Raw genomic sequence first — 26,826 nt, forward strand, 5'->3', positions numbered from 1 at the left:
CGAATTTAGAAAATTGTTTGGGCTTGCTATCCTTATGGGAACTGTAAAAAAAGCAAGCATCGATGATTATTGGTCATTTTTCCGACAGCAACAATAAACCGGATAATGCCGACAGGCTTGCCTAAGTGCAATTCGTAAGTGATAATTTTTGCAAAAAAGTTTAAAGAAACGTTTAATCTAAGTCAAAACATCTCAATTGATGAAGGAAGCGTGGTGTGGACGGTTAAATTTTAAAGTTAACAATCCGTCGAAAATTACGAAATACGGCATACTCATTTGGATGCTGTGTGATTCGAGTACGGGATATATTTCCCTTTACAAGATATATTCCGGCGCTGGACAGCCTTTAGCAAAAACAGTGATGGAACTATTGACACAATCTGATGGAAAGTGGCAACACCTCTGTATGGATAACTGTTATGTGTAGAACTTGCAGGGAAGTTACTTGGAAATAAAATTCGAGTTTGTGGAACGATACAGCAAAATAGAGGATTTCCGGAAAAATTAAATCGTGCAAAAGTCAATGTGTTTGAAGCTTGACATCAACGGAAAGGTGAAAATCGGACGGCGACAAGCCAAGTAATCCTGCTTAGAGCTGTCGGCGCCAAGTAAATAAATTTGTACGAGACGTGCGGACGGCAAAGTGTTAACATCCATGTCCCGCCTTTTGTAACGTCCACGGGAGCGTCGTATATCGATTTTAGTGTTATTATTGTCTTTGAATAAGACAGTTGCTGTGGTGTCACCGCCAGACACCACACTTGCTAGGTGGTAGCCTTTAAATCGGCCGCGGTCCGTTAGTATACGTCAGACCCGCGTGTCGCCACTATCAGTGATTGCAGACCGAGCGCCGCCACACGGCAGGTCTAGTCTAGGGAGACTCCCTAGCACTCGCCCCAGTTGTACAGCTGACTTTGCTAGCGATGGTTCACTGTCTACATACGATCTCATTGGCAGAGACGACAGTTTAGCATAGCCTTCAGCTACGTCATTTGCTACGACCTAGCAAGGCGCCATATTCAGTTACTAACAGATAATATTGTGAATCACGTACCGTCAAGAGCGACGTTCATCATTAATGGATTAAAGTTAAGTATGAAACTAATTACGTCCGCTTTCTGAATTATAATCCCTTGTCATGTTCCAGACCTCACGTCAGTGTAGTCCTTCCCTCCTCACGCCAGCCTGCGTGAGCTAAAACGCGTGCCTTTCGGCCTCCTCTAGTAACGCGGTGTTATCTCTTCTGCCATCACAACAGTTACAATCAGAACACAAAAAAATTCGAGTAAGTTCCTATTTATTTAAAACAGTGACTGAAAAGTGAAGTATTAGCTGGCTCATTCCTCAGTACCTTCAAAAATTTTCGTATAAATTTTGCATGTGAACATATTCGCATTATTTTGTGTTGAGAGTGAAGAAGACAGTGGCAGTGTGAGGGAAGGAGAGAGGCACACTGGCAATGGAACGTAATGGACAGTCACAGAACAGTGATAGGAAAAGAGTGAAGGAGACAGTGCCAGGACGAGGGGGGAGGAGGGAATGAGAATAAATTGAAAGTGGAAGGAGGTAAGAGACAGAGTATATCACAATGAAGATGGGAACGAGGGAGATAGTGATAGTGACAAGACAGCAGCGATAGATAGGAAGGAATGAGATACGAGCAATAAGAGAGAGAGCAAGAGGGAGACAGTGATAGCGAGAGGAGACTGTAATGGTAAGTGAGCTGAGACAAGGAGAGAGAGACATAAAGAAATAATGATAATGAGTTGTGTTGAACGGGAGAGTGAGAAAGGCCAACTGAGAGTGGATGTGTATAAGCGACTTACAGTGATGGGCTACTGGGTGTGAGTTATAGTTGGGGAAGCTTGTGGGAGTTAGAGGTGCTTTGAATGTTCAGAAAGGGCGAATTTGTTCGCGTGCCGAATCTTTTGGGAAAATTTTTAAAGGTGCTCAGGAAAATAGAACGAGGCAGCTTGTACCGCACTTTTGAAAGTGTGTTCAATAAATAGGAACATATTAGAATTTTTTGTGTAATAGAGGTGCCCAGACGGACGCGGCTCGGGCGGTACTCACTCCGCTTCTCGAGCTTGAGGCAGCCGAGTGGGATGGCGGCGGCGGTGGCCTCCGGCAGGCTGAAGGAGCCGATGCCCGCCTCGCTCTCGATCTTGGGGAAGCGGTCCTCGCCCACGGACTCGGTGAGCCCCGTGGCGACGGCGGCCAGCGTGCAGTTCTCCGTCGGCACCTCGGACAGGTCCATGCCGGGCCCGCCGCACCGCGGGTCGCCCATCGCGCACCGGTAGCACTTCACCGCGCCACCTGCAACCAGAAGCATTGCACTCCAGAGGCGCGCACCCGCACAGAACTTGCAGCAGGACTTGCCTAGTATAACACCCTGAAATTAAATGAATGGCGTCATTGGCAACGGAAACAACGAATATTCAATGAAATGAAGTAACTGTGCTGTGGTCGACTTACTTTAAGCTTTAGAATAACGTTACGTCGTGTTTTGATTACATTACTGTACCCAAATTACACTACAGGCCATAAAAATTACTACACCAAGAAGAAATGCAATATGATGAACGGGTATTCATTGGACAAATATATTATACTAGAACTGACATGTGATTACATTTTCAAGCAAGTTGGGTGCTTAAATCCTGAGAAATCAGTACCCAGGACAACCACCTCTGGCCGTAATAACGGTCTTGGTATGCCTGGGCATTGAGTCAAACAGAGCTTGGATGCCGTGTACAGGTACAGCTGCCCATGCAGCTTCAACACAATAACACAGTTCATCAAGGGTAGTGCCTGGCGTATTGTGACGAGCCAGGTGCTCGGCGACCATTGACCAGACGTTTTCAACTGGTGAGAGATCTGGAGAATGTGCTGGCCAGGGCAGCAGTCGAACATTTTCTGTATCCAGATAGGCCCGTACAGGACATGCAAAATGCGGTCGTGCATTATCCTGCTGTAAGGATCGAATGAAGGGTAGAGCCACGGGTCGTAACACGTCTGAAATGTAACGTGCCGTCAATGCGAACAAGAGGTGACTGAGACGTGTAACCAGTGGCACCCCGTACCATCACGCCAGGTGATACGCCAGTATGGCGATGACGAATACACGCTTCCAATGTGCGTTCACCGCGATGTCGCCAAACACCGATGCGACAATCATCATGCTGTAAACAGAACGTCGATTCATCCGAAAAAATGAGGTTTTGCCATTCGTGCACCCAGGTTCGTCGTTGAGTACACCATCGCAGGCGCTCCTGTCTGTGATGCAGCGTCAAGGGTAACCGCAGCCATGGTTTCCGAGCTGATAGTCCATGCTGCTGCAAACGTCGCCCAACTGTTCGTGCAGATGGTTGTTGTCTTGCAATCGTCCCCATCTGCCTTGTGACCGTTAGTGTTCCTGTTACCTGCCCTGGATACTAACGTAATTTCAGGCAGCGTCCTTTCCTCACCTGTTGTCTCTGTCCAGCATGGCGTGTAGTCTTGACAGCTAATACATATTTATACATATTTCATTGTGGATAATCACGTTTGTAACTTTTTGTGTTTGGGTTCTCATGTACCGATTGGTGGCAAACAAGTCGTTTTGTCGATCGGTCCGTGGCTGTCCCCTAGTTGGGTTCCGACGGATTAAGTGTAGTTGGGCTCACCACCTGTCCCACCTAATTGACGAGGGCAGATCGACCTCCCTGGAGGCTTCTGAGTGCCATTTTCCTTATTGTCCTTCTCACCGGCGTTTAACTATCTGTTTATAATCTATCATAGCCAATGATTCAAAAAATTCTTGCGTTTACTGGATTTTATGTATTTTTGAATTTTGGAAAATAACTTGTGGGACTTCAGCCACTTAAATCCTTATTAAAAAACATTGCGCCCTTCTGTCTTTGAAAGGTTGCGGTAATTTATTTTAAAATCTTGAAAATTTTATTGTATGCCCTCAGCGTTTTGTATTGCATCTTGTTTATGTTTGTCTATTCACCCTTGCTTTGAGACTCTCAGCCTCGCTTTGTACGTATATGTTAATTATTTTATTTGCAATTTTAACTGCATGTTTCTACCACTTGAGATTTATCTTGTAGCTTTAAGATTTCTTATTTGGAGGCCTTCAGCCGTGAAATAATTTCCTGTTTGAAACTTGTAGTTCTAAAGATTCGGCTATGTTCCGTTTTGGTTTAAAGGTGTTATTAAGATAAAATGAATTACAATTTTGAGTGAACCTGACAGACACCTTATTTGGTCCTTTCCACTATCCTAATCACCTGTTGTGCCCAGCGGGTTTAGTGGGCGTTTCAAGAACACAGACTTAATCAGAAAAGCACAACAGAAATAAACGCCCAGGCTCGGTGTGTGGCAGGACCTTACAGATTAACCAGAAGATACGAACGTCGAAATCAAAACATTATTACATCATATCTGAATGTACGTCACAGCGAGGTCATCGGTTCCGTCAGATCAGGGAGGGATGCGGAAGGAAGTCGGCCGTGTCCTTTCGAAGGAACCATCCCGGAATTTGCCTGAAGCGCTTTTGGGGAATCACGGAAAACCTAAATCAGGATGGCCGGATTTTTGTACAGAGAAATCAAAAGGTGTAAGATGGATCTTTGGGAAAAGCTAGGCGTCTTTACACATCTAGAGCGATAGGACAGAAATTTACTGAATGGCCAGCTGCTTCTCGCTTGCAGATATTCTTTTGAAGGCTTCAAACCTATGCTGTCCAAAAAGTCTTCACACGATTGCCGCTAGCCTTTGCGAGTTGCTGATTCCTCAAAATTCTGATATACATTATTTGTGCATACGTATTCGTTTTCCCGGTTTTATATTTTGTGAAGACACTGATTTTACCCAATCTCGTTACTGTATGTTTTGCACTATATGATGACCCATACACTGATCTTTTTCACCGTCAGGTAAGTTTATCATAGCACTTTCAAGCTTTAACATTATTACTGTTTGTACGATAATGTACTTGTGGTCTTATAAGGGTTTCAATGTGAGTTAGTGTATTTTACTTTACAGTATCGTCCTTCAACATTCTTCATTTATCACTGTCCTCTCACTCACTGTCCTCCTCAGCGCATTTCGTCTTACTGGCCGTTTATGCCGCAAGTGTTCTTCGATCTCGGTGCACGCGCCACGTGCTTTGTTTTCCTGGTGGTCACAAACTACGTTTCCTGTCAATCGGCGTGCAGCTCGTAACATGACCTGACATTTTATTTCATTGGTTTTATTCGTGGATTTTTACTACTCTTAGTTGACAAGCCCTGGTGATAGGGACCAGCGTATTTAATAATATGTAAAATTATTTCCGCTGATAGCATATTTTCGTTGGACAAATGTCAGATCGCTTCATTATTTGATATTTTTCCAATGAGGAATTTTAGTAGGTATCAGTTTTTAGTCTTTTGGTTATGTTTTATTGTATATGTGATATTCCTACCCCTTTGTGGAGATGTAGTCTCTATATGACGCGTGATTTTGACATGTACGTTTCCGGCTGTTACATTGTCTTCAAGTATTTCTGAAGAAGACAGGTTTACATCCTTCGAAACCATGCTCAAACGCTGAATAAAACCACCTTTGTTGGAAATGGTTGGCTGCTTTGGATTGATTTACTGACTTTTAACCGCAGCCTAGTTCAAAATATTGATTAGTTACAAAATTAATCAAAAATAGAAACCCATGAAATTAAATCGTTACCACACCGCATTCAACAAATGACTGTAGTTGCGGAAGCAATCAGCTACAGGCCCTCTCTGAATGCCAACACCGGCAGCCTACGATTAGCTTTAAACAACAGTTAGCAACAGTACGGACAGAAATTTCTAGAACACGCATAAAACAAAACAATTACCAGGCATGAAATATTTCAATAAATCATTGAGTTAATATAAAACGCTCGTTAAAAGTAAACCTATCAGAGCTCGAGACTATATAAAACTTTTAGCCAACAAAGGGATAAATAACTAACATCACTTAAACATGATAAAATGTATTCATTGTCCAAACGTAGAGAGATTAGTACGAGCGTAAAGTATATCTATAAACTACATAAAACTTTAAACCAAGCTGGCGAGTACAGTAAAAGTAACGGCTCACATCTAAAATTTTAAATAGCTACGCTAACTGTTAGCCGCCCTGTTCGCAAACGAATTACGAGTATGCACATTTGTGAAATAAATGGGCCAGAATATGCTATCAATTAATAAAGGTGCATGTGGCTTGGCGCTACTACTTTACGGTTTCAAAAGGAATAATAAATTTATTGAAAACCAATAACACCGGACATACAGCACAAGAAGGTGCCATAGCATTACAAGGGAAAAGTTCCTAACAGCTCACTACAATCAAAGTGTAACAGTGACATCGTTCAGGTCGTGGTCGTGGTGATGGTGGTGGGTTGGTGGTGGTGGTGGTGGTGGTAAGTTTTTATGGGACCAAGCTGCTGAGGTCATCGGTCCCTAAGCTTACACACTACTTAATCTAACTTACACTAACACATGCTAAGGACCACACACACACCCATGCCCGAGGGAGGTCTCGAGCCTCTGACTGGGGGAGCCGTGCGAACCTTGACAAGACGCCTGAGAACACGCGGCTACCCCGCGCGGCGACGTAGGGAGAGTGCCAATTTCCACCAGTTACCTGACGGCGAAGGCAACAAATCATGTAAGTGAAAACACATTGATGCTGACCGTTTTCAAAATGCAGCGCTGCAGAGCCTCCACAAATACATCCATGAGCCAGTTATCAATCCACTGAGAGTGCTCCATAACTGTGAAGACAGGATTTAGAAGACGTCTCTATTTATCCAAAATGGAGACACCGAACTCCTTTAATTTTGGATCGTGATCGCCACCGAACACCACGCCTACGTCTCAAGTTCATTGTGGCTATGGATACATGGCACACAATGCCCCACTACAGGCTTCGCACCACAACGGGCCTGGTACGACTTCAACTCAAAACGAAAGCACTCAAAAACTTACTAACACATTAGCCAAGGCACAAGGCAGAGCTAATCGACAACCTCTCCGAGACGTCCAGCGTACCAACTTCAACTGTCGATGACACGATTAACCCACCTCATAGCAGGCGGCGATACCATGCGTTCACGTGGTGGAAGCAAATATTCGTCATCGACTGCGGACCGGCTCAGCAATATGGGATAAAACCGTTCAGAAATGTTGATCATACAAAGTAATAAATACACCGATGAGTCACAAATTCTTCTCTGAAAATTCTGAAAAAATTAATTTTTTTTTTGATCAAAATGTTCTGTGGGATCTCTGCTTCATTGAAGTTTTCATTCCAAGTTTGTCAGAAACTCCGTTACAGAATTACAACGCGATTTGTAAAAAGGTGTCTCCGAAAATCATTCACAGCTGGAAATAAGTAGCCGAAACTGCGGCCGGGGTGCCAGCATGTATTTTTAACGAAGGACTAACCGGCATTGTGGAAATTACAGAAGTACTTTAACTTGAGATAAGACCAGCGCGTTACAGCTTCTGCACTTCTGTAGGAAAGCGGACAAAAAGCGTATCGAGAGAGCAGAGCAGCAGGTGACAGAAGTTGCCAAAGAGGTGCGCAGGACGACAAAGAAGGTGGATGAGGTCCTTCTTTTCGATCTAGAAGGATTTCGGTATGGTCCAGGGATCACTGACTAGAGGTATGATTAACTTACGTTAACTACAAAAAAATGTAACCCAAAACCTTAACAGCGTTTTTGTCGAAACCGTTTTCTCAGATTGGCGGGAAACATAGCTTTAGAATGGTACACACAACTTTGATCAGAATTCGATGACGACGTTCTAAATTAATTTACCTATCAGCATACGTAGTTGTTTTGCGGTATCTTCAAAAGTCCATTTTCGGTGAACGACTTTGTCTCGATTTTTTGGGCGAAAAAGTGGCGTTAACGTCAACAAGTCACCATTATGTAAGAATATTTTTCAATTGTCCTCAGTATGATTATGGAAAATATACTGTAAATGACTTATACAAAATTATTTTGTTACAGGTCTGTAGGAGGGATTCCAGAATTCCCTCCGATGACCAATGTTCCGGCTACCAGGGGCACCTTCCACCTGTTCCAGCAGTTACAGGAAGCGTCCGATGTGGACACAAAACTGAGTTCTTAAAGACAAAAGTGTAAGAATATAACTGTTTCATTATTGTTTATTTTACCTGAAAATCACGAAAAACACTTATTTTTCATGCTTTCAGGGGGGGACTAACACTACGCACAGAGCAACTAGTCTCGCTGGTATGCATTCCACGAGTTCCTGGTACGTCCTTGGAGGTATGTGGCGTCATATGTCTACGCACAAGTCATGAAACTTCCGTAAATTATAGGCCAATGGCTTGTGAGTGGAGAGGTCGATAGCAACCCAGAACTGTTCCATCGGGTTAATATCAGGCAAGTTTGATGCCCAAGAAGTCAACATAGATTCACTATAATGCTTCTGAAATCACTGATTATAGCCTTGTGACATGGACAGTTATCCTGCTGGAAATTACTAGTCGCCGTCGGGAGCAATATCAAAAGTGAACGGATATGTAGGTGGTTCACTATGATATTCATGTGTCCACGGCGATTGTGGTACCTTTTTATTACTATAACCAGTGCCACAGAAGTGCAGATCAACATACCCCATGGCACTACACTGCCTCGACCAATCTGCTTCTGTGGCACAGTACATGATTTCAGCAGCCATAGGCGTGGATGAGGGCGTATCTGAACTGGTGCAACAAGAAGCGTGATTCTTCTGACCAGGTGACACATTCCCATCTACCCTCAGTTGAGCCTCCATGATCCCATGCCAACTGCAGTCACAACTGACGATGTTGTTGCGTCAACATGACACTACACAGAGGTCCATGATCAACAACGTGTGCTGTCCAATGTGCACTGAAACACTTACGGCTGCATTGACGTTGTACTCTCTTGTCAGAAAATATCTGACCTCCATGTTCTGTAATGAGGCGTGGATTTCCAACACCTTGTTGTGCACCCATGCTCCCACCATCCTTTAACTACTTTCCATAAATGCTCACGACAGCTGCACCTCAAAAGCCAACTAGCTTCGCCATTTCCTAGATACTAGTTCCTAGGCGCCAGCCTGTAAGAGCATCCGCAGAATCAAAGTAACTTCTGTCAGTGGCTCACCCCATTTGTGGGCCATATCGCCGCTGGAATTATTCCCCATTCGCTCATATACTTTCGATACCACTTCATGTGACCGCAACACCACACAGTGGCAATCTGTCTCATAGTCGGCACTGACCACAATGTTTTACCTCATTAGTGAATGTTGTGATGAATGAAGTCTTCTGCCAGACCTCGATTTCATCCTTTTCGCAAGCATTATATTTTAAACCAGCTTGTTTATACTGCGCAGTGAATTTCTAGTCCATGGTAGATCTTGTTTCTTGTCCCGCTCGGATGGTCACATTAGAACAGCTCTCGTGACAATGGTTGGACAGGAGTGTGGTTGACAGCGTTTGTGGTGATGCTGGCGCCGCTCCGACCAGGCAGTGATAAATGGGAGCAGAGAGTTTTGGGCTGACTGGCAAATGAACTGTACGAGTCTAGGGTTGACCAGCGGACGAGTCTTGGGTTGACCAGTGGGTGAGGACGAGCGTTGGGTTGACCAGTGGGTGAGAAGGACGAGCCTTGGGTTGACTAGTGCACGAGCCGTCGAGTCTTGAGTTGACCAGCAGGCGAACCAGACGATTCTTCGGCTGAGCAGCAGGCAAGCCAGACGAGCCTTGGTTTGACCAGCATGCGAGCAGAACGTGTTCTCAGCTGACCGGCGGATGAGAGGACGAGTCTTGGGCTCACCAGCAGGCATGCCAAGCAGAGTAGTGATGCCTTGGACATGTGGGAAGGCAAAAGATGGCTGCCTGGAGCTATTTTGTGGACAGCAGAGGCAGTTATCCATGCTGTGTATGCCATAAGCAGGACCATATATGCAGTCTGTTGTTTTGCGTGGAACAATTGGAGCAGTTGATGGACAGCAAAGAATGAGAAGTCCTCTCCGAGCTAGTACACCAAGAAGCTGTCTATTGCAGGTATGGTCACTATAAGCAATCCATTGGGGCTGTTGGCGTCTTACTCTGGGCGATAGGAAGGCCATTCCAGTGGAGCCACAAACAGAGGCTTTCAAATTGCAACTAGGGCACTAACTAGGTGCTATGGAGACCGACAGTAGCGACGTCGTCAGTCGAATGATGCAGAACGGTATTCAGTGAAGAGTACAAGTTGTGCATCGAGTGCATCTGATGACCAGTAATATCATACATAGAGGTCTGTGAGTGCAGTGTGGCATGGTATGGTGGTTTCTCTGAAAGTGAGAGCTGTTTATAACTTCGTATTTATTTTTGATTGTGATGGATTTTGTATGTGCCATCGTACAGAAGCCAATGTTGTTATTATTATGCTGTGAGTGTCACTGATTTTGTTGATGCCATTGTACTGAAAATGATCTTGTTATTTTACACTGTAAAAGTGGTCTGTTTTGTATGCTGTATTGTACACAAAATGTTACAGAGAAATTTGTGTAGATAATTCTGCAGGTGGTAGATAGCAACTTTGCTTTAGTGACTGGTTGGTGACGGGGGTGATCGTAGCTCTATATTAAGTTGAATGGTGGTTGAGAGTAGCTTTGCTTTAGTGACGAGTTGGCGGTAGGAGTGGCTGTAGCTGAATATTTAGTTAAGTGCTAGAGTGGTAGCTTTAATTAAATCAGAGATTGTAGATCATTCTCCCATAGTTACTCTCAGGAGCTAATTTTATTGTCATTTTTCTATGGCCAGTGAGATATAGTGAATTATTATTGTCCCGATTCTACCTGCTAGGGTAGAGTAGATCTGCATTTTGTTTTCATTGTGTTAAAGGTATTTTATGCTGTTACTCTCATATTCAGCCCTTCCTTATAGCACTACAACAGGGTGTAAATTAAGTTTTCTTTTGTTATCGTTTCTTCACTGTCAAGAAGACTATTTTATGTTTAATAAATTGTTTGTAAAATTGAACCCATGTCTGCACAGCTCCCAGCCCAAACCGCACTCCACTCAGATCTTGCGCTACATTACATAGACGATCAACGGTATGTGCTACATAAGCACTGCTTTACATTTCGACACCAAGTAGCACGGACTGAACTCTAAGCGTTCAGACAGTGTTCTCGGAAATGTAGGGGGATGGGTAAACAATGAAGTACTTTCTTTGCAGTGCAGTGTGGAGTATCAGCTTTGCAAGTTCTGTGCAACAGGGTGATCTTTCAAGAAGCAAAAATGGTTCAAATGGCTCTGAGCACTATGGGACTTAACTTCTGAGCTTATCAGTCCCCTAGAACTTAGAACTACTTAAACCTAACTAACCTAAGGACATCACACACATCCACGCCCGATGCAGGATTCAGACCTGCGACCGTAGCGGTCGCGCGGTTCCAGACTGTAGCGCCTAGAACCGCTCCTCCACTTCAAGAAGCAATGCGGTAACATAAACACTAACCACATGTATTGAACATCATGTTGCTAATATTCTTAAGTACCTGGTAACTCTTTCCTTTTTCACACATCTTCCTCTTTCCATACTCTTTCCTCTAACACTGGTGCCTATCGCACATTTCCTCTTCCGCACTAACAGTAAGTCTCCTTCATATCACGTTTTCCTCACACATCTCCCTACCATATCTCCCTACCATATCTCTCTCCAATTCTTTCCCATCAAACTCACCCACTTCTCTCATATTCCCTTATACCTCCCTCTACATCCACGTCTGTAAGCTTCCTTACGGTGACTCCCCAACACTGCCTCTCTCTCTCACTTCCCCTCCACCACCTCCTACCTGCCACCTCTTCAGTGGCCATTGTTTCTCACTTCCTCTCTTTCATCCCCTTCACTTACATAACTTAAACCTCTCATATCTTTCATCTTCTCTGTCACCCAATCCCCTCACTTTCTCTCGCCTATTCTCTTATCCTTACTTGTTTTACCTCTTATCACTCTGTGTCGCCTTTAACACCTATTCACTTTCTCAGTCAGTTCCCTGACTTTCTAATCTTATCTTCTTTGCCATTGTAAAATTGTTCATATTTTGCCTGAAGAGCAGTCATCGTTCTCTTCCGGTACGTCTCTACATACGAACTGAGAAAACAATTAGGAAAATAAAATAGCATGGCGATAATGAATGAATAGCCGAGGGGTATTGTCACAATAGTTAACAGAAACAAAATGAAAAGAACATGGTGCATAATTAACAGGTATCGCCTTAGTTGGGCGCCCCTCAGCGAATGAGAGGCGTGCAGCAGAGTGGAAGCTCTCGGTGGCAGCCGCGCTTCGCTGCCTCCAGCGTTGTGCTACGGTGCTCCTCGGGCTGTGGGGGAACAAAGAGGTGCGTAATGAAAGAAGTGCCAGTTTCTCGCGGCCTCGTTAGCTACCGTGGCAGAGCTCATCAACAGCTGCTGTCCAGCGCCCTCGCGCGTCTACGTTACGTCTGCTTCTGCGCTGCCAGCCTGTTGTACGGCTGCTTGCTTCGCCAGTCAACGAAGAAAAGAAAAAAACGAATGGGAGAAAAAAACCGTTTAGTCGCAAATTTTTATACAGTGGTAGGAGACAGTGTTACGAACAACAAACTAAAAATCTTGACCAGTGAGGTGTGGATGTGGGAGTCGGAGGGCGTTCAGAGGTCTTATTTCCATGCTTTTCTTGAATGTTTTGAAAATTGCGGCTTCTAGCGAATATGTTTATCAGAAAAAATTAAAGTAGATAAAATTTCCTACAAAAAAGTCCTGCTCATTTTTTCTCTAGGAATATTAGTTGCCGCGTTAGAGGGGTTGGAAAAATCACACATAAAAACCGTGTTTTAATTACATAAAGTTTACTGTTAAATGAAGTCGTTTAAGAACAAATATTAAATATGTGTACCACTCCTGACCGCAGTAGAGCCGTAGTGATGGCTAAATTCGGTTCTGGGGCTGTAACAGAATGAATGTGGAGGGAATGGAAGTCAGAAGAAGGAAAGTAGGCCACCAGATTGTGGTCATGCACTTCCCTCCTTCACAGGTCTGGAAAATGAAGAGCTAACAGGTGATCCCCCACTCTATCCCCCCCTCCCCCCCCCCCCCCCCCCAACGTCACAAGAAGCAACTACAGGTTGTTTCACGAAGTTATACCGATCCTTCGCCTTATGAATCAGTGGCGACATAGGGCCCAGACATGCCCGCGGACATTGATTTTCCACAAAATACATTAACACTACATCGAATACAGATATAACTTATTAACAATACTAACGCAAGAAACGCATTGTATGGAATCTATGTACGTATCTGCACAAGCTCACACCCCACCGGTAAGGGTTTTTGGTATGTTATTCACGACACTACCTCTTACCACAATATGATTTTTCCCATAATTTTCCTTCATTGACAGGACTATCATTCCTGAGGCCACCTCCAACAACTCGTCAAGCATTGAACAAGGCACAAAATTTATCGTTTCCAGCTTGTGACTAATGGCAGGACTTTTCGTTTTCAGTTGGGGTTCTTCCAGATTGTAAGCGATTCAGAATGATGCACAAATGTAGCAAACTTGTTTCGTACGCCCGATAAGCGATTTTACACCGCAAATGCTACTCACGCCACGCAGAGGTACTGTTGTGTGAAGGAAGGAAAGAAGGAAGATTAGGATTTATCTTTCCGTTTACAACGTTGTTACAAGAGACGGACAGTTCTACGAGGAGCAGACGAGGGAATTCACTTGACGTGCCAAACCTCGAAATTTCGTAGGCATCAACTCTGTACATGACGATTATCATAGAGCTCACATCATAAAGCTTACAGACTGCTTCCTCGTCATATGTAGGAACTGTGTGATGCGTAGGGTACTAATCATCCCAGTAATGAAGATCAACGGCTCACGTTGCTTCGGTGTAGAAGGCAATCAGTGTTGACGCATGATAATCGCTATAAGACCACGAGAAAAGACAAGGCAGATTTTTTAATGATACCGTAACCGAAGTTGCCATTTGCGTTTCTCTTAAAACAGATGTCATTATGTTTCTTAAGAACGCACGACTCTTGCAAAACGCGACATTACAGGTTGCGCTATAACATCTTTACAAATCTGCAGGGTGCTTTGCCTTAATTTTCTTCTGTTTCCGCGAACAGATATCTTTGTTTGACGTTTAACAAAAACTCATTGGCTAACACAGAATAATGATATATCAATAGTCCAAAAACCATTATTTTGTGAGATAAAAGACGCAGTGTGGAGCATTTGCAGTTTTTTATTCGGTTTCTAACTATTGTACAGATCATGTCCAGAGCGAAGAAAAAACTAGTGCTGCGAAATGCAGTTTATTAGCAACGCGATGAAGTAACTACGGAGGTTGTACAATTTTTGTAGTTCTCTTAAGTATCCTCGGATATTTGACGAACTACATTTTGCAGCACTAATTTTTGAACTTTTTCTTTATTTTTTATTTGAAGCTCTCTGAGCAGCATATCGTAACTGTTTGTTTTCATAAATAGTCATTTAAATAAAAATGAATTTTTACTATGCGAGATTTTTAAATCGGACTAAAAGGTTTAAAATAATTTCTCGTAGCCTCATACAGATCCCTAACCTCATATGGATTGTCCTGGAGATTTGTGACTGTGAATTTTTAATAGGTCCTAAAATACTTGCAAGAGTAAAAACATGAAGCGCGTGCAATACTTAACTGACGTGAGTAGTTCACCTGCTAACTATTATTTGTTACGTGCGCCACACGTTTTTCGTTGTAAATCTGAGAAGTATTTTCGTAGCTATCAGAATTCCACAAACACAAATTTTCTGGGCTGTCTTTTCGGATTAGGAATCTGTACTGAAGTAGGAGAAATTATTTTATAGTTTCAATTCGATTCAAAACGCGATATATTAAAAATTCCTTTTTATTTTAATAATTAATTTCTGCTTTTTATTGTGTGTGTGTGTGATATTTTTCAGTCGATTTCAAACATTTTGATGAGATCACAGCACAGGTTATTTAGGTTTATTTAAGTTTCTCTTCACCTGATTCAGCCAGTACATTGCTTCCTCCTATGTACATCTCGCAAAAAAACACACAGAGGGGTTGCCAGCAACCGTTCTTCTCACAAACCATTCGCGGTTGGTACAGGAAAAGGGGTAAGTGGCAGTGGTACACTGCATGTGCTCTCCGTCACACACCAGACAAGAAAAGCAGTGAGCACTGCATTACCGTCCAGTTTCTCAGCTATTCTGCAAATTTCAGTTCTCTAGCTCATAGGTAAGTGATAGTGATAAACAAAGTACTCTCCACCGTACACCATACAAAAAAATGAGTTAATGCTGCATTGTTATCCAGTGCTGAGCTATATTTAAAATTTCAAGTACCTAGACTATCGGAAAGTTACCTTAAAATCAATGGCAAATTTTGTACCGGCAAGACAGAAAGACACGAAAGTGACCTAATAAAAAGTAGTTAAACCAGCAAGTGGTCCGAAAGTTTATTAAAGTGTATCATTATTATTTGATTTTTTTTACTGTTATTATTATTGCTTTTATCATAATTTGTATGTATAGCACCTGTTGTAAAAATACTGCCAGCATTTACTTTATTAGGTCTTAGTCATTACTCTTTATTCATATTGTCACTAGAGTAATCTAATTTTCTTATTTAAACTATTGTCACGATGTAACTCTGATGTGTGAAATGCTGCATGTGTGGAACACTGGTCCGATGTAAGAGAAGGCCTGATGGCATTAATCTGATCAGGTTAAATAAATAAGTAAGTAACAGCAGTCATGGTTTCCCAAATATGTCATCCCTTCGATTACATCAAAAAGTCCTGATGACTATCAGCATATAGCCAATGATTTTCTGAGCGAAATGTCTGCCTTTTGCAGAAAAGCACAGTACTTGAGACAGGTGCAACACAAGATTTGCCGTAGTTACTCAGGCATTACAAGCGTAAAACGTCAGCGAGTAACGGAAAATGACATTAAAACATATAGATTTTTCAGCGACTGTTCTTTCATCATTACGTAGCTACATCTACATCTACATCCATACTCCGCAGGCCACCCGACGGTGTGTGGCGGAGGGTACCTTTAGTACCTCTATCGGTTTTCCCTTCTATTCCAGTCTCGTATTGTTCGTGGAAAGGACTGTCGGTATGCCTCTATGTGGGTTCTAATCTCTCTGATTTTATCCTCATGGTCTCTTCGCGAGATATACGTAGGAGGGAGCAATATACTGCTTGGCTCCTCGGTGAAGGTATGTTCTCGAAACTTCAACAAAAGCCCGTACTGAGCTACTGAACGTCTCTCCTGCAAAATCTTCCACTGGAGTTTATCTATCATCTCCGTAACGCTTTCGCGATTACTAAATGATCCTGTAACGAAGCGCGCTGCTCTCCGTTGGATCTTCTCTATCTCTTCTATCAACTCTATCTGGCACGGATATTCTTTTTTATTTTGCTTTGCAGTGCTAGACTACAGAAACATGAAACAGGGCACAAACAAAATTCGCTGCAGCTGCGCTATCACTGAAACCGCACTATTCTGGCTCGCGGAAGCTACGCGGGCGACCACGGGAAATTGAGCGAACAGTCACATGGAACGAGAGACGCTTCGCAACACCTACAACACGAAAGTGAAAGAAATAAACTGCTAGCCACAACTGCAAGTACGGCCCTGGCTACTTAGCGGCGTCGCTCAAAAGCTCTGTGGGAAACAGAGAACCGTTGTTCACTTCCAGCAGGTATCACTCATTCCTCACGCGTGGTGCTGACCTTGGCAAAAGCTGAGACACGTTGCGTCGGCCGGAAGCTGCGCATTTCCGTTACATGGGCCGAAGGGAACAGTGCCTACTAAGCAAACCTTTGTCCGCTGCCTGTTTGTCAGTCGAAATCCCGAAACAAGTCCTTCATGCTGCAACGGGGTCGGCATTCTAATATATCCTGACGACAAATGAAAAAATGTGTAGGTCATGAGGATCTCATACTGTGAGTGTCTGTCGTTAGCGGACAATGCGCTGAGGCTTTGCATTTTCTATGTCCTCTTTATTGTTGTTTAGTTTACATAGCACCCACGCTGCACTTTATTGCATGCTTGGTAGACCTATTGGCTAGGGACTGCGTATGAGAACAGAGTACACAAGAGCTGACAAAGGATCATGACAATACAGCATCCTAATTAGCAACAAATACAAAAAATGTTAGATTATTGGCGATAAGAATGTAAGTACAAACACACTATTTTGCTCTGCCGAAAAAAAAAGAGCTCTTAGAGAATGTTGTGGACTGGCAAGACAGCCAATCCACAATGACGGGTAGCCGAAAGGCACGCGTTTAAGCTCACGCAGGATGGCGTGAGGTCTGGAACAGGTCAGGGATATGAGACTAGCAAAAATAGTACGTATCTGTTGGAATACTTAACTTTAATCCATAATTGGTGAACATCGGTCTGACGGTACATGCATCACAAGATAAATAGCAATTGATAATGGCGCCTTGCTAGGTCGTAGCAAATGACGTAGCTGAAGGCTATGCTAACTATCGTCTCGGCAAATGAGAGCGTAATTTGTCAGTGAACCATCGCTAGCAAAGTCGGCTGTACAACTGGGGGCAAGTGCTAGGAAGACACTCTAGACCTGCCGTGTGGCGGCGCTCGGTCTGCAATCACTGACAGTGGCGACACGCGGGTCCGACGTATACTAACGGACCGCGGCCGATTTAAAGGCTACCACCTAGCAAGTGTGGTGTCTGGCGGTGACACCACAGAGAATGTTCTTACTATACGACACTTTCCATAACTTACATTTACATGATTGTAGAGTAGTCTTTACCGACAAGAAACAAGTTCATGATACAGCAAAGAATCTCTCCACAGAAGTAAACACTGACAGTCAGTTGTGCGCGCAGTTGCAGTCTCTTTAACAGCCCACGATTTTATTCAAGCAGTATATTGTTATGTGACAACTGTGATGATATTCTGGGTGACTCCGTCATGATGTTAAAAACTTTCAGGGATGACGGAGATGGGTAAATATATCAGTTTGAGGTGACCCTGGTCTGGAAGTGAACGAGTCGAAAGGTATAAGCGAAACCTGTTCTGTTACCTCGAACAGTGAAATGCATTTACTAGTACTGTTGTTGCTAATCGGCTATTGTTTTGTAAACTTGCTCATGCCAGGCTTCGTCGATGTATCAAACCTCTCGACTGTTTGCTTGTCTGTTGTACTGCAAAAGTAGTAGGAACTGTGTTGCTTGTCATCAGATCATTTCTGCTTCAACATTTCTTGTCTGCAAACATGCACACCACTGAGGAGAAATTAGACATGCTACTTTTATACGATGAATGTCACACAAATGGCGATGGAGATATGCCTGAGGAGAGTGTTGTCGCTTCCGCAAAAACGTGGAAAACGTACTCACATTTTATATAGTTTTTGTAAGACCCATCGGATGCGCCAGAAGCTAGCAGAAGCCGTAATTCCATATACTGATCCAGTAGCCATGTCGTATAGGAACTGAGATTTTATATCAGTAGCGTAGGCCTGTCTTGCTGCACGTAACTACAGAGCCAGGCACGAGACCTCTGCCGATTCTGGCCGCATTGCTCTCCAATTTGAGTACATTTCTATTTGCGAAAGGTTTCAACGTCAATACTCACAAGGACTATATCGATGAGCTGCCTTCCCAAGAGCTATGAAGGCACATAGGAAAAGTGTGCGATTCCGTTAAAAAAATAATAATAAGACTTCTTTCAGTACCGCGGTTGACATCAGAGATCAGAGATCAGATCCTCATTCATGCTAAACATTACGTGCCCCTCTGCTTACTTTGAATTGCGGAAAACCTCGTTTCGATATCTGAAAACGTTCAGGAAAAAAAGCGAAGTTACGTCTTACCGTGTAGCACCTTCTCTTAAAAACTTGAAACTTTAAAAAGACAGTGCAGTATTAGTTCGCTAGCTATGCATTAACGAAGTTTTAGTAACCTATCCAAGGGGTTTTTATATACTGCCGGAAAAAATAAAAGAAATGGTTCAAATGGCTGAGCACTGTGGGAGCCGGCCGCGGTGGTCGTGCGGTTCTAGCGCTGCAGTCCGGAACCGCGGGACTGCTACGGTGGCAGGTTCGAATCCTGCCTCGGGCATGGATGTGTGTGATGTCCTTAGGTTAGTTAGGTTTAAGTAGTTCTAAGTTCTAGGGGACTGATGACCTAAGATGTTAAGTCCCATAGTGCTCAGAGCCATTTTGAACCTCTGTGGGACTTACCATCTGAGGTCATCAGTCCCCTGGAACTTAGAACTACTAAAACCTAACTAACCTGAGGACATCACACACATCCATGCCCGGGGCAGGATTCGAACCTGCGACTGTAGCGGTCACGCGGTTCCAGACTGAAGCGTCTAGAACCGCTAGGTCACAGCGGCCGGCGGAAAAAATCACAACACAAAAAATAATTAACGCACAGTAATGAAATTTTGGGAATACATTTGTCTAGCTAACATATTTAAGTGATTAACATTGCGAGGTGATAGGTTAATGTAAGCGCGCGATAAGCCATTGCAAATGTAAAACGTTGGTATGTTAACCGGTGTAACGCCAGAACGTTGAAAGCAAGCATGTAAAAGTGCATGCATTGTGTTGAACAGGTGCCGGACATCAGTTTGTGGGATGGAGTTCCACGCCTGCTGCATTTGGCCGGTCAATACGGTTAATGTTGTCAGTGGGTGACGGAGGACTTGTCGTCCGATAACGTCTCATATGTGCTCCATTGGAGACCGATTTGGTGATTGCGCAGGCCAAGGCAAAATATCGATTTGCTGTAGAGCACGTCGGGTTGCAACAGCAGTGTGTGGGCGAGCGTAATCCATTTGAAAAAAAAAGTTCCGGATTGCTTATCATGAATGGCAGCACAACAGTTCGAATCGCCAGACTGACGTTCAAATTTGCTGTCGGGGTGCGTGGATAACCAAGAGAGTGATCCTGTTGTCATATCAAATCGTATCCAAGATCGTACCTCCAGGTGTAGGTCAAGTGTGTCTCGCACGCAGACAGGCTGGTTACAGGTCCTCAACTGCCCTTGTTCTAACCAACACGGCCATAACTGGAACCGAAGTAGAACCAGGCTTCATTAGGAAACACAACAGACCTCCACCCTGCCCTCTCGTGAGCTCTCTCTTGACATCACAGAATTAGCTTGCGGTCAGTGTCCTTGAAGTAACCTATTTGTAACAGTTCCGTGGTGCCAACTGCTGCTCAAGTTGCTGCTGCAAAATATTCAAATGTGTGTGAATTCCTAAGGGACCAAACTGCTGAGGTAATCGGTCCCTAGACTTACACACTACTTAAACTAACTTAAGCTAAGAACAACATACACACCCATGCCTGAGGAAGGACTCGAACCTCCGGCAGGAGGGGCCGCGCAATCCGTGACATGGTGCCACAAACCACGCGGCCACTCCTCGCGGCTGCTGCTGCAGATGTAGTACGACACGCCGAATCTTACGCTGAACACGATGGTCTTCCCTCTCGGTAGTGGCACATCGCCGTCCGGAGCCCGTTCTTCTGCGATCGTACATTGTCTTGAGCACCGCTGCCAGCAATCATACACAGTGGCTGCATTCCTGCCAAATCTTTCTGCAAGGAACATGCAGCTTCTCTATTACTCGACCTCGATCAAATTCAGTGAGGTGCTGATAATGGCGTCTTTTTTGCCTTAAAGGCGTTCTTGACTAACATGAACTCAGCATAACCAATGTCGAAGGTAACGAACGCTCAGGACCGTTACAGCGTATATTTAAAGCAAACTTGATTTGCATCCTCGTACTGCCGCTACTAGCGCCACTATTGTGCGGCTGACACGAAATTTGAACATACATCATCTTTCAGATGTAGATACACACCTACCAACTTTATGTCGCACAACTCCTTGGTGTTGCGATTATTTAACGTCAGTTTAGAATGTAGTTTTTTTGTACTAGAAATTGCGTATGTAATTTTCTTCTCTTTTCTGCTAGAACGGTGTGTGCTTTGTTATTTGAATCACGCTGCTTTTTAATAAACTTGAGACGATAAAATGTCTAAACAAACGATATCAAAGTTAAAAGTCAACTAAGTGTTTCTGTGTTATACTACAGAAGACCCGGTTAGACGTATTTTAATCAAGATTTTCATTGCAACGCTGAAGTCAAAATCAAGATAATTATTTATATAGCATCTTCTCTTGGAACACTAAAAAGACAGTGCAGTATAAGTGACGTTCACTAACTTTGCATGCATGAAGTGTTAGTAGCCTATCCAAGGGGTTTGTTATATTGTACAACACTCTTCCCTGCACTTCGTGTCGATATGACGTTATTGCTACCTTCACTGTATTTCCATTCCAATGGCCACCAGTGTATTTGAGCCAAATTTCCGGTACACCCTTTCGTATCTAATACAAAATATATAAATACTAGGAACATTATAAGTATACCATTAATTCTGACTTAATAAAAGTAAAGGTTTGTATATCAAAATATTTTCCCAGCACAACAGAAACACGTGTAATAAATTGAATGAGGATTTTCTCCTGTTCAAAAACTAATGGCACACTGTAAGACGTTTGTTATCGTGTTTGACAGACAGCGCAGAGCGTACCAGATTAGTGCAATCAGAGTTGACAAACAGTTCAGCCGCTTGCCTGAGGGTCATTATAAGGGGTATTCATTTGTCACGACGAGTCCGAAGGAAAAGGAGCACTGCGTGTCGTTCCGCGACAAGGGGTTTTTATTGCATACGCAGGGTGAAAACTACAGTGCAATTGGTAAACGACTTTGTGTCAATTACATAACAGTGCAGGAAATTATCAAGGAGTTTCGAGAGACTGGTACAACAGACAATGAACGCAGACACGGACGTCCCAAGAATTCTTACACGTAGGAAAGTTCGTCTTGCACGAAAAGAACCCTTTAAAAGTGAAGGGTCGAGTCGGACATCCAGTCAACTTACAGTCCTCATACAATTAGGAATATTTTAGACGCAGCTGATATTCATGGCAGTTCTCTCAGAAAGAAACCATTTGTTTCGAAAGTTAACCAAAGGAAACGCTTGCAGTTAGCCGGTTATTATGTCAACAAGTCGACTGAATTTTGGAATACTGTGCTTTTTTCTGACGAATCCAAGTTTAACTTGTTTGAATCTTATGGGAAGAGAAAAGTGTGGCTGAAACGAAATACAAAGCTCCAATCACAACATGTCCTACCAACAGTAACACAAGGAAGAAGAACTTAAATGATTTGGGAATGCATGAGAGCTTTCAGTGTTGGTGACTTGTCAGTCGCTGAATTTGTCATGAATCTTCGCAAACATATCGATATATTGCTAGGCGATTTACGTAGTAGTGCACTGAAATCGGGTCCTGATGGTGTCCTTTACTTTCAACAAGATAACGACCCTAAACGTACGGCTCTGAGAACTCGGGAACGGTTATTATATAACCCTCGAAGAAGGGTTTTTCATTCATCCACAGAGGCCTGATCTCAGTGCGATAGAGTATCTTTAGGCACACTTGCACACAAAAGTTATAAAATTTCGTTCTTCAGAGAAGTGGAAGTTTCAAAAGGTGGTGTTAAAGAAATGTCTCAGCAGGTACTACTCCTAACCTGGTTCACTCCATGCCAAGACGACTACAAGCTGTCATCAGTGACGACGGTATGCACACAGGCTACTAGACTTCAGCAGCTACGTGAATTAGAGAGACTTCAACTTCATTTTTGTGCAGGTGGGCAAATGCTTTTTTGATGTGTAGAGCAAATGATTTCTCTTAGTAAACTAATATTTTGGCTTTGCTATGACACCAAGACGGTGCTGTGTTCCATTATATTTTTATTACAGTAGCCTATTTCGGCGTCATTGACATCTTCAGGTTGTATCAGGTGATCTTGCTGTCCAAATGATACGCGATGTTATGTCGCTGACACAGCTGACAAATGACGTCATTATGAAATAAACTTCCATAATTCGACGGCTTCAGAAATAACTGCTCCATCCAAAGATTAATAGGTACTACAGCTCCACTAACATCAAAGGAGGAAACTTATACAGCACTGACAGCAACTAAGGCAGTGATATCATATGGATATTAAGACCAGCTAATACACCCGAAGATTGCAATCACTCCGAAATAGGCCTATTGTAATAAAAATATAGTCGAATTAGCAGCGCCTTGGTTCAAATGGCTCTGAGCACTATGGGACTTAACTGCTTAGGTCATCAGTCCCCTAGAACTTAGAACTACTTAAACCTAACTAACCTAAGGACACCACACACATCTATGCCCGAGGCAGGATTCGAACCTGCCGCCGTAGCGGTCGCGCGGTTCCAGACTGTAGTGCCTAGAACCGCTCTGCCACTGCGGCCGGCCAGCGCCTTGGTCTCGGAGCATAATATACACCGAAGCGCACAAAGAAACAGGTACAAGCATGTGTATTCAAATGGCTCTGAGCACTATGGGACTCAACATCTTAGGTCATAAGTCCCCTAGAACTTAGAACTACTTAAACCTAACTAACCTCAGGACATCACACACACCCATGCCCGAGGCAGGATTCGAACCTGCGACCGTAGCAGTCCCGCGGTTCCGGACTGCAGTGCCAGAACCGCTAGACCACCGCGGCCGGCCATGTGTATTCAAATACAGAGATATGTAAACAGGCAGAATACGGCGCCGGCTGGTGTGGCCGAGCGGTTCTAGGCGCTTGAGTCTGGAACCGCGCGACCGCTACAGTCGCAGGTTCGAATCCTGCCTCGGGCATGGATGTGTGTGATGTCCTTAGGTTAGTTAGGTTTAAGTAGTTCTAAGTTCTAGGGGACTGATGAGCTCAGATGCTAAGTCCCATCGTGCTCAGAGCCATTTGAACAATTGTGCATTCCGACGGACTTGGACAGTTCCAGCAGGACAATGCGACACCCCACACATCCAGAATTGCTAGAAAATGGCTCCAGAAATACTCTTCTGAGTTTAAACACCTCCGCTGGCCACCAAACTCCCCAGACATGAACATTATTGAGCGTATCTGGGATGCTTTGCAGCGTGCTGTTCAGAAGAAATCTCCACCGCTTTGTAGTCTTACGGATTTATGGACAGCGCTGCAGGATTCATGGTGTCAGTTCTGTCGAGCACTTCAGACGTTAGTCGAGTCCATGCAACGTCGTGTTGCGGCACTTCTGCGAATTTGCGTGGGCCCTACACGATATCAGGTAGGTGTACCAGTTTCTTTGGCTTTTCAGTCTGAGAGTACTATGACACATACGACGGAGGGGGACGCAAATGACTAGAAGTTAATATTTTTGTTGTGAGACGCTAATTATACTAAAAGAACCTTACATTTACTACTGTACATTTAAATAAATGTAACAGTGCCTTGGCATCACCTTCATTTGTTTATAATGTATATACAATGACAGGTGTGCCAATACTTTGCGGTGCCACTGTGCCTGGGAATACCGCGCAGTGGGGACGCGTGACTAACTCTGCGGGCACTCCTGCTAATGAGCGCCCAGCGTGGACGGAGCCGGAAGCGCCACCGTCGGCATCAGCGGCAACAACACGGCGACGGCGGCGGGCAAGTGATGGATGAGCAGGCGCCGGCTGGACGCGGCCCCGCATCGATAGCGGCAGCGGCCGCGGGTCTCTCTGGTCCTCTCCAGCCGCGCAGACATGGCCGGCCACTGCAGTCTCGCGGCCCGGGCAACCCGCCAGCCACACACAGCTACGGGCTGCGCAGTCTACGAGATGCGCGCCTTTTATACGAGCCTGCATCCTCTAAGATTTCTCCTCATTCCCTAAAAAGCCGCCGGCGTGTCTCTGCGGAAAGCAGGCCACTGGCGCGTCACTCTGCCCAGTCTGGGACGCGGTAGGCTGCGCCCCGCCTCGAAATGGTTCAAATGGCTCTGAGCACTGTGGGACTTAACATCTGAGGTCATCAGTCTCCTAGAACTTAGAACTACTTAAACCAAACTAGCCTAAGGACATCACACACATCCATGCCCGAGGCAGGATTCGAACCTGCGACCGTAGCGGTCGCGCGGTACCAGACTGATGCGCCTAGAACCGCTCGGTCGCATCAGTCGGCGCCCCGCCTCGAGAGAAAACACTTTACATAAGCCTGTGTTCACAGTGGCATCGACGATGGTCGCCAGATGCCGTCACCAGAGATCGCCCGATAGCATCGGCGAACACCTTCCTCACAGCACGTCCGATGTCTTCCGCAGGTTTTCGGCGGCATCGAGGACGTTAGGTTAGGTTATGTTAGGGTAGAATGTCACGTTACCTTCCATTCGGAATGTGGAATGCACTCAACGAATGTGAAATGACTTTCAAATTGATGAGTGCACAGCAATCAGTTGCCTTTTCTTTCAGGCTTCATTACAGCAAATCAAGACTTAGGTTAGTAACTAGCCATTGTCAGTGCGGTATTTCAGAGTTTTAATACATGTCCCAGTACGTCAGGGCCCTGTTGTTCGGGGCTCTGTCACAGTTTATTCAAGACCCAAGAATCTGAAAAGAAAAGACGACTGCTTACTGTGCTCCATCATTTTGAAAGATTAGAATGTACTCTAACAAGCAGTTTAGAACTTACTTGAACCTCCTTGCGCGGGCTGGTTGCCACGACGCCTCTGTGCGTGCAGACGAAATGCTGCACTGCGCCTTTCCCAAATAAAAGAGCATCGAATGCATGTGAATGAGACACATCTAGCACGAAACGAACGTGACGAGTACTCCACAGTGTTTTCTCAGTTGGTGGAATAACCGGAAAACACTATATGAGATGAAGAAAGAATCATTCCATTACATATTCGAGACGGTTCATGGTGACAGTGAAGAGTAAGGTTGCAAACACTCTTCAAAACCTCAAATAAATTCAAGAAAACAGACATTTCTAAATAAAGTTTCAGTGTGCAACATAAATTTCGGGATGCGATTCTCTAAACACCTAAAATACTGAAAAGCGGAAACACCTACACCACATTTGCAAACCACCTGATATAACACACTTACAATCCGATTGGCGTAAAAACGTCAGTAAGCAGTACTAATAACTCGAAGACAGGTAATGCCGACCTTACACAGCAATATATATATATATATATATATATATATATATATATATATACCTGAGGCTCGGCTAGGGTATATATATATATATATATATATATATATATATATATATATACCCTAGCCGAGCCTCAGGTACAGGGCGGGTCGCAGGTGGCGGATAGCGAACGATCCATCAGATATGGTGGACAGCTGCGAATAAGGGGAAACCCAAATAAGCAGTCCCGGACCGAGGCGGCAGCATCACGAGGGTGTGGGAGGGTGACTTTTGGCAAGGGTCACACTCATTCAAAAACCACAGAACCCGAAGACGTTGCTGTGTCATGGCGAGTAAGTGCCGCCATTGCAATAAGCACTGTCAACACCCAAATCCAGGACGCGTCTGAAGTGGGAACCATCGGCATCCTGGTCAGCGTCTGTTCACACAATGTGCGGCTGGTCATAATGCGCCAGGAACTAACAATCCCTGGTTCTAAACACCCAGTGGAAACACTGGACCAACTTGATTACAAGCAAGTATGACTCGTGCAAGTAATAACAACATTACCCCAGGTGGTAACCAATCCACCCATCAACAGATGGCAACCAGGAATTCGGATTCTGGGGAACCTGGACTTACACGATTACATCAGAGAAAGTCGGAGCTCTCTGGCAAACTTCCACTTAAAACACCTACATACATTGGAACCT

At 44.2% G+C, this 26,826-nt stretch overlaps 1 protein-coding gene across 1 annotated transcript in view; it reads right to left on the minus strand.

Moving 5' to 3' along the window:
* LOC124596138 overlaps positions 1-26,826 on the minus strand; it is a 257,058-nt gene that overhangs the window by 43,832 nt on the left and 186,400 nt on the right. The window contains exon 2 of the mRNA XM_047135158.1: positions 2,074-2,316. Coding sequence (XP_046991114.1) covers positions 2,074-2,316 — 243 coding nt within the window. The remainder of the gene's footprint in view (positions 1-2,073; positions 2,317-26,826) is intronic.

The sequence above is a fragment of the Schistocerca americana genome, chromosome 2, assembly GCF_021461395.2.
Source record: "Schistocerca americana isolate TAMUIC-IGC-003095 chromosome 2, iqSchAmer2.1, whole genome shotgun sequence".
NCBI classification, from domain to species: domain Eukaryota; kingdom Metazoa; phylum Arthropoda; class Insecta; order Orthoptera; family Acrididae; genus Schistocerca; species Schistocerca americana.